Genomic DNA, 9,376 nt, shown 5'->3' with positions numbered 1-9,376 from the left:
AACTGAAGCTCAATTCACGCTATTACCGAGAAACCTGTAATTCCCAAATGAAATGAAAAGTCCAAGTTCACTACACTTTCAGACAAGAGATATTGACAAGAAAGAAATAGAGTCATAAATTGGAGTTGATTTGGAGTAGTTTAGGAATAGAGTTGAGATGATTCTGGATATCATTATTTTTTTTTTGCACTGGGATGGTGTTCATTTGCAGTCAATAGGTTTTAAGTAAATATAATATCCCTTTCATAAACCCAATAATGCGGCTAATAGCAGCATAATTTGGTCGTAAAATCGGAGGAGGACCAGAGTTATCCGCATTATTTTGATGCTGCAATTATCCGCATAATAGCAGCATCGGGACCAGATTTTGACTTTATGAACGCATTTCGAAAATAATGCGGATAATTGCCATGGAGCGGTCACAAGGTCACCCTTTTCCAACGCAACCGCATCGGAGGGGATGTGTGCGGTTGCCATGACGATTATCCTCCTTTTTCAGGACGGGCGCTCATAAAAATAGTGCGGATTATTTTCGGAGTTTATGAACGCAATTTTTATTGAATTATCCGCATTACTCTTAGGCGGCTAATTGGAGGATAGGTTTATGAAAGGGGTATCAAATTAGTTTGTTGATAATTTCTAGTCACTCTAAAATATCTTTCCCCAGTCAGTTAAGTTCAATTTAGATTAAGATGGGGGTCAAATTGGTGTAATAGTTGTCTGGATTTTGACTAGAATAAAGGATTAATTTGAACTCAGCCCAATATGTTTTGTCAGATTTGAAACTAGATAGAGCTTAGTTGGATTCAATTTATGGTCAAAATGGACTCAGTTTCAAGTCGGATCTAGAGCTTATTTTGAATCAGTGAATGCAGAGATAATTAATGTTGATTTTAATATGAAGCCAGTACCAAGATAAGATTAGGATAGAGTGAATGAAACAATACACTGGTATGTATGGTGATGCATTCTCATGGGTGGTTCACAAAGGCCGTGTTTATGCTTCCACTTTTCCGGCCAGAATCAGCGTTTCCAAACGTGATTAGTCCAAAACACGGTTGCGTCCATGCTTACATTCATTTAAACGCTGTTTCAAAACGCCGATCATAAACTCACAAAAAGGTGCGTTTGTAAACGTCGTTTGACCAGAATCAGGCTTTCTGGGGAAGTATAAACAGAACCACGATCGTAAACGTGTTTAAATGACGTCATTTGGTACATGCTTCCGGTGAGATGAAAATCCGTAGGCAAATACAGTCGCATTGCTCCATGTTATCTCCACGTAATAACAACACTCGGAAAAAAAACTTTCGAAAAACGGCGCGCCCAGTTTGACCTCGCTTTCCTACGAAGCCAGCTGGAGATCGTGATTTTGCCTCTGAAAAGTAAGCATAAACAGCACTCCCAGAATCACGTTTACGATCAGCGTTTTGAATCGACGTTTGAAAACGCTGATTCTGTCCCTGCAATGGAAGCATAAACACACCCAAAGAAAGTGGTGAGGTGGGTTGGATAACAATGTAGCACCAATGCACCTTCTACTTACTTTTTACCAAGTTGTCTATATGTTTCATACACCTGTCCTAATAAGTGTCTGTGGAATAAAAAATCAACATCAAGCACTGCAAATGAAGTTTTCAACAACAAAAAAACAGGCAATGCATTTCACAAAAATTCACACATAAAAGCGATAAGAACAAGCACAAATCTGTATAAATTTCTCTTACTATAACTATTAACACATGCAATAAATTATTGCCCACTTTCAAATTTCTATTATAAAATATAAAGCTACATCAATTGAAAGATAATCAGCAAAAATTCTACTGCAAAGACAAAAACTGATTTAAGGATTAAATCAATTCTTTAAACTATCGCATCACTGATAATTCACCTGATTTTATGTTTGATATAAAATCATTTGAAAGGAATGATTAAAATGGAAAAAGTTCAGGAAAAATATAAACGATTTTGATACATAGCTTTCCATCACACATACATCATTTTGAAACAATTACAAAGAGACATGTATTTTTTTTCATCTAAATATGTGATAGACTGCATTTAATTCAGTGACAAAGAATAGTATTTGTTCTCTATGCTTTTTATGCCCACTTTGTGATTATACATCAACACAATGCTGGGTGTGCAAACATTATGTTTCATGCACATAAATTATGCATGCTGATAGTGATGCAATGACTTCCAAAAATGCAAGATAATGAGAAAGCTCAACTGAATGCAATGTCGATTTTTAACAATTTTTAACAATAAACTGGTCCAGAACCATTATGAGAAATGAGGGGATAGCAAGAAAGATTGTCATGTATGGTATAGCAATACTAACAAGCCATATAAAGTATTAGCATTGCCAATCTAACCTTTTTTCTCTTGCTCTCAACAAATGAGGGTACTAAGCTTTGATTTGACTCATCAATTAAATTTTCCAAAAGAAATCAATCAACAATAGACAACTACTCTGAAAGATCAAATGTATACCCAAAACCATATTCAGATATAAAAAAAGTGCAATTACATCATAAAAGAAAAGGAATAAAGAAATGAGGAGGAGGAGAGCTTGTGATAACAAAGAAAGAGAGAAAAGGTATAATAGTCTTTATAGATTGCAAACAATAAATGAAGAACCAAACTTGAAATATCATTTGTGCTTATTTTCCTGGTGAGATGCAAAATATCAAATCAATACATGCACTTTAAGCAATCACAAAACAATATTCCTGGCAATTATTTTTCATATGCCTACATCTATTTCTATCAGACAAAATGAATAAAAATTCTGTGCGATTTATCTTCACACCCAGCCAAAATAAAAGTTTCCTCGAATTCACCGAATCGCATTTCAATATCTCTGGATAGTACATATCAATCAAATATAAAACGAAACAGTATAGCAAGAATTTGCAATCTTTGCTCTGCTTTTGTTTCTATAATTCCTTTCCCTGGATCGATTTCCAGGAACTGCCGAAGAGCCGATTCTGTAAATTGATTTCGCCCTGGCAACGATTGGGCAATCAATTTAGCATTCCTGCACCATAAATAATCTATAGATGGAGCGCAAGGACGAACGTGATGAAGCGATGGAACATGTTACAGCTTTCCAAGAATCCATTTGCAATCCATCGCTTTGCCTCAAACTTTTTTCATTTATCTTAACTCTGAGTCTATGCTTCACAGGCGTAATGTATCATAAGAATGAAGTTCTTAAAAATAAATCAACAAACCAATCAAGAATAATATTTTTTATTTACATCTAGCAATAGTTTAGGGCAGAATGTTCTCAGCATGTCTTATTTTTTACCCCACTCCTTCCTTCGGATATAATACAAGAAAGAAGAATGCATGACATCATAAATAAACAAACTATTTAGTTGCCAAAATTATACAAGCTATATTCATCTGAATTTGGTCATGTAAATACCATAAAAGAAACCTTCACTAAATTTGAATACAAGTTTTATTACATTCATGAGCGATGTGAAAACATATATCTCTATATGAAATATCAAGAATTATCTATCTTCATGAGAAAAAGAAATCAGGTTTATTACATTTTTTTTCGTAGATGTACTCACATTATATCTTACCACTGATAAGGTTATACTGTCAGTCACTTATGCAAAAAAACAAAAACAAAAACCAAGAAAAACACAATAAAAATGGAGAAGAAAAAACGCACTTTGATATCTTCTTCAAAAGCAGAAAAGAAAGCATATCATATTTCAATGCTTAAATTTTTTATTACGAAACAAAAACTGTTAGTAAAAAACGTTTGAAAATGAAGCAAAAACAAGTCACTGGGATATTCTCTTTCCAGGAAAGCATCAATCTGAAACAGCATAGATTTTCAATCTTTTCCTTCAAGCACAAACGATGGAAAATTCAAAACCTAATGAGTATAACAAAGGAACAATTTCCAAGAAATTCCCAGGTCTACAAAAAATAAAGACACGTTCTGACATTATCTCATGCATAGAAGTGATTGAAGATGATATTACTACTCTAGATTCACTGTCAAATAAACAAGATTGGATATTAAGTTGAAGAACTCTAGTGTGCCTTATACAATGGCAGAAGAATAGATAAGGTAAAACAAAGAGGGCCATAAATTATAGTTTCATTATTCCCTGTTTCAATAATCCATATTCATTACAAAAGGCATTGCAACTGAATGAAATTTCTCACAAACAAAAATTGATTAACACAAATGGAAGACAAAGAGAGAGGAAATGAAAGAAAGAGAGAGAGATACAATGGGCTGAATAGGGGAAGGGGATAAAAACAGGGGGGGGGGGGAGAAAAGAGAGAGAGAATAAAGAGATTGGGGGATGAGAGTGAAAAGATAGGAAGAACAAGTTCAGGTTCCTAAATTGTTACTTAAAACATAATGAAATAATAAAATCTTAATTCATTCTCAAGTCTTAGGTAGATTAAACAAGAAAGGCAAAGATCATATTGCCATTTGTGGCAAATGAGACTGCATGAAATCTCTTGATATTAATGTCTTTGCATATTTTTTCTCCTCCCACATATTCTCTTCTCGAGGGTGATGGTTCCTTTTCGCATTTTTTCTTCATACATCCCATTTCCCTTGCACTTGAGCCGGCCAGCTGCACAGGTTTAAGTTCATCCTATACTTTGCGTGATTCTAAGAATTCCCCTCTCAAGAACAAACTCTCTTCTTTAACTTATACCATGAACTTCAAACAAAAATTCTCCATCCTTTTTGTCCCAAATCGGCTCTCCACGACTCCCATCCATCGCCAATCCCATGCCTCGGATTTCCTGGAACTTGTCTGCGATAGCTGCATAGCACTCAATCCCTCCATCCCCCGCCATCTCTCCTCTTCATCCCCTGTGCAAATTTCACAAATCAAACAAGCGAGCCTCCAATTGGTACCCATATTGAAATCAATGCAATCATACGGAAAAGGATGATCTTGATTTCGGCTCTTAAGACATACCACAAATGAATTGAAGTCGATGCATATCTCTGCTACATTTCCTAGAATTTGTCGCAAGATGTGACTATTGATTTGCTAAAGAGGAAAGCAGATCCTCTGATTTGGAGTAATCTCAGTGGCAACGAAAACCAGATTAGGCTGCGAAATATTGAACGATTCATGATCTTATATTCACTTGGGCTTGTGGAGATGAAAAGGATTTTTCTATCATTCAGGAGATTAGAATGATTCTTAATCATAAATGTCGAGAAAGAAAGTGCTTCTCGTAATTCAGAATTCTTGAAAACGTAGGATAAAATACAAGCTTCGATAAGGATTAAAAAAAGGAGAATATATCCAATAAATGCAACATGGAAATTATTCTAGTGGAATTTCTGGAAAACAAATATTAGTTGCTTCTTTGTAAACTAAATCATATTTCCAAAGAGTGAAGTGCACTTAATATCTCATTATCAAAAAAAACTCCTAAGATTACGTTAAGATATATTTTTTTTACAGAACTCTTTCATGACAGCAACAACAAAGGAAAAAGATAGAAGGAACCATACGGCAGAAGAAGACGAAAAGCCAACGAATGGATCATTTATCTTTGCAGAATTTGTTTGACTTTGAAGGAAATTAATTTCATATGTACTTTATGTCCTCACAATCTAAATCAATGTAGATATACCTAATATCCATATAAAAGAGAATGAAAGCCTGATAGGAAGACATATAGATATACAACACCATATTATGCCAATACAATGGCAATACAAACAGGAAAAATATTAACAGTACTTAGATGAAAATTAGGTGTGAATTTCTGTTAAATCATAAGATGGGGTAGAGAAGTGGAATACAACAAATCCTTTCATCCAAACAACGCCTTTTCAAGTTCAAAATGTTGACACTGCGGAAAAATCCCATTTCTCACAGGTCCATTAAAAATGTACGAGTTACCTTGGGGGAAGTAGCGCAAGCTACCAGACAAAGTTTTTAGTAAACCTTTCCTTTTCAAAAGACGCTTCCCAGAAATCCAGGTGAGCCCGCTGAGTTCTCAACCCTGCCGGTTCTGCTCTAAGCATAACAAGGAGTTTTGATATGAACCCCAGATTTAGGTACACGTATACATGAATAATGTACTACAATGCAATTAATGTTACAATGAGAAAGAAAGAGAGAGCGAGAACAGAGGGGGTGGGGAGGGGAGGGATTGTGTGTTAATCTTTTGTTTGGCTATTGCTTAGATGACTTTTTTTACAAGCTTATCTAGACAAACATTTTCAGTATGTTCTTTTATTACTTTAAATCAATAAATTATGCATGTGAAACAAGAGTAGTAACGTATATTTACCAAGACATTTACGAAACACAAATAATAGGACTTGATATACTACTTGCTGAAATAAAGCATAATTAAAGCAAGAAAATGCAGTTTCCAACCACGGATTCAAAACCGCTTAAGTGAAATTTGGCTCATAAATCCAAATCCCACTTTTTTCTTACAGGTAGTAAAAGAAGTATATGGCAAAGAACAAATATATGAGGCCAAGGGACCAATTTTTATTTTAATAGGATTACAAACTTGTAATATCAAGCAGCTTTTAGTGACAAAATAAGTTAAATGAATTGTACATATTGCATGGTTGCTTAACACCTGAGAACTAACCAGGAAGTGATTGTAGAAAGTTGCCTCAATAGAGGCCCCCACATTGAAAAGTCTATTAACATGATGGTGGGAAAAGTTCTACATCTACATCTATTCTGATATTAACGGTCAAGTCCATCCCAGAAAAAATGTAGATTTGAATAAATACAGAAAAATCAAACTAGCATAACGCTGAAAATTTCATCAAAATGGGATGTAAAATAAGAAAGTTATGGCATTTTAAAGTTTCGCTTATTTTTCACAAAACAGTGATATGCACAACTCAGTGTCATGCAAGTGAGACAGTCGATGTTGTCCCTCACTATTTCTTTTGTTTTTATTGTTTGAATTATACAATATTTCATTTTTTACAGATTTGACAATAAGGACCAACTTGACGGAACAATATAATATTAAACAATGCTAATTCCACATGTTCAGGGAGGAATTAATCTTTGTTTCACTTGGCAAAGAGGAAATTGGAATATTTCACTTTTCATATAATAAAATATAAAATAAATAGTGAGTGGATAACATCATCAGTCTCCTCATTTGCATACTGACCAGAATGTGCATTTAACTGTTTTGTGAAAATTAAGTGAAACATTAAGGTGTCATAATTTTTACATTCGATTTCAATGAAATTTTCAGTGTTGTGCTTGTTGGATTTTTCTCTTTTTATTCAAATCAACTTTTTGTTGGGTTGGACTTGTCCTTTAAATAGGCATTTTCTGGGTGAACAGGGGCCTACAAGGACCACACTCAGTTGAATTTCATAGAAACAGTATAAATTTGTCTGTGCCTTGGACCCTGGGAGGCAAAACAGGGATGTACTAGGTTTTTACTTCAAGTGGGATGAATAGTCAAGGAACAAAAGAAAGGGAGCAAGACATTAGATATTGATCAGATACATAGACATGGATTAATGTCACGCAGGAGTTCCAGGGTAGAGCACAGAGAAAGAATGACACAGTTATAGAGTGTTTCATCATAAACATCATGGAACTCAGATTATAAGAAAGAATGAATATAATAATAAGCAGTTTATTTTTCACATTATCATCTAATGTCTTCATGAACTTCATAATATAAAGAGACAGGAACTGTGACTGAAAATGTCTGATAATGTGTCTCAGAATGCATCAATCACATAGATGAGAAAACGAGATACAACTTGAATAAAAAAATGAATGTTTTTAATACACCGGTTGCCAATCAAGCTACTCCTTGGAATATCGCAAGTATCCATGGCGAGGCTTGTCTAATATTGATAGGCAATATTAATAGGACGACTGAGGAAGGTATGCAGACTGCTTTTAAAGAGTGTCATTTCCCATGTCAAGAATTTGAAATAGGTCAAGCATCCAATTCCTGGAAAAGCCGAGAGCTTCTGCTCAAGATTGATGGGATAGTAATCTTCAGAGACACTTTGATAATCATGGCTTTCCTTGAGGACTAGTGAATCCTTAATGGCCTCTAGACAATCTGACATTATGGCATCCTTTCATGTGGATGCCTTGGAGGTCTCTAGACACCGATATTAAAGGCATCCATTTTGGTGAGGGATGCCCCTCCCTCTCATGCTCTTGATTTCCACTAACATACATTATGGCAATGATGGTGGTAGTGAAGGTGGTGATGATGGTATGTGTGGGTATGTTACAAGCATTAGTGGTTGGTTAGCAAGATATATTTATTGTGTCATCTTTTTCGGTTTGGTTATCTCTGAGGGTTCCCAGCTTATCAACAAAACAAAATTCCCTGATTTTTCCCTGATGAAGTTTGAAAATTCCCTGATAACTATTTAACCCCATTTTTTTCCAAGTTTTGCATGTTTTCTCAGTTGTTGCAGTCATATGTATTTTCAGTATAAAAACTTTACTGCAGTACAGTAAAGAAGCTACACTAAAAAAAACAACACCATAACCAGTTATTCAAGGAATATTGTTTTCATATATAACAGAGTCTGACTGACTACCATGCTTCTGACTTTTGGGCCGATCAAAATTCCCTGATTTTTCCCCCATTTGAGGCAGTTTTCCCTGATTTGAGGTATTTTTCATCAAATTCCCTGATTTTTCCCTGACTGGAAAAAGTAAAATATTTTTCCCTGATGGGCTGGGAACCTTGTCTCTTAATGTACTGCTATAAAGATGCTTCTGATATTTTTGATGTACTTTTCCACGCATGGATTTGGTATTGCTACTTGTTTGTAAGTGTGAATGGGAATGCGTTGGAGAAGGCTGGGCTGTGTTATATTGGTGGGTGGTGTAATATGTATTTATTAGGTGGTTTCAGACCGCCTCAAAGTTTGTCAGTTCCAGGTATTCTCTGATCGGGAAATTTACCCCGATCAGAAAATACCAGGTATTTTGGTGATGTGAAAGCAAATTACGCGTAATTTCCCCGAAAGAAAATACCCGCTAAACAGTTTGTACTTGGCAAAATTACGAGAACTTTCGTGGGGATTTTTCCAAGGTCGCAGGTATTTTGGCAATGTGAAAGCAATTTACGGGAACTTCTAGCCCAGCGTGTAGTTGGGCGTGGGCACCGTGGGTGGCTGCTGGGCTAGTGATTTTGAATCTCGTGCCTTGCCTGCTTATCAGACCATACTGCGCATGCTCATAACTTCAGGAACTAATCCCGAAGTATATGTTTCGGGGCGGTGTGAATGCAGGAATGATCAATGGGTATTTTTTAGCCTAAAAAGTTCTCGTAATTTAAGAGGGATTCTTGCGATCGAGGCGGTTTGAAAGCACCTACT

The 9,376-nt window shown here is 35.5% G+C and overlaps 1 protein-coding gene across 1 annotated transcript in view; it reads right to left on the bottom strand.

Annotated features, from left to right (window-relative positions):
- Nucleotides 1-1,429: 1,429 nt before the first annotated feature.
- The window catches only part of LOC121423104 (protein CLEC16A-like), a 101,714-nt gene continuing 93,767 nt past the window's right edge, over nt 1,430-9,376 (bottom strand). Inside the window, exon 23 of the mRNA XM_041618394.1 lies at nt 1,430-1,594. Coding sequence (XP_041474328.1) covers nt 1,543-1,594 — 52 coding nt within the window. The 3' untranslated portion in view covers nt 1,430-1,542. The remainder of the gene's footprint in view (nt 1,595-9,376) is intronic.

The sequence above is a fragment of the Lytechinus variegatus genome, chromosome 10 (assembly GCF_018143015.1).
Source record: "Lytechinus variegatus isolate NC3 chromosome 10, Lvar_3.0, whole genome shotgun sequence".
NCBI lineage: Eukaryota > Metazoa > Echinodermata > Echinoidea > Temnopleuroida > Toxopneustidae > Lytechinus > Lytechinus variegatus.
The sequence above is the reverse complement of the archived record's forward strand: the minus strand, read 5'-3'. Positions and strand labels throughout refer to the sequence as shown.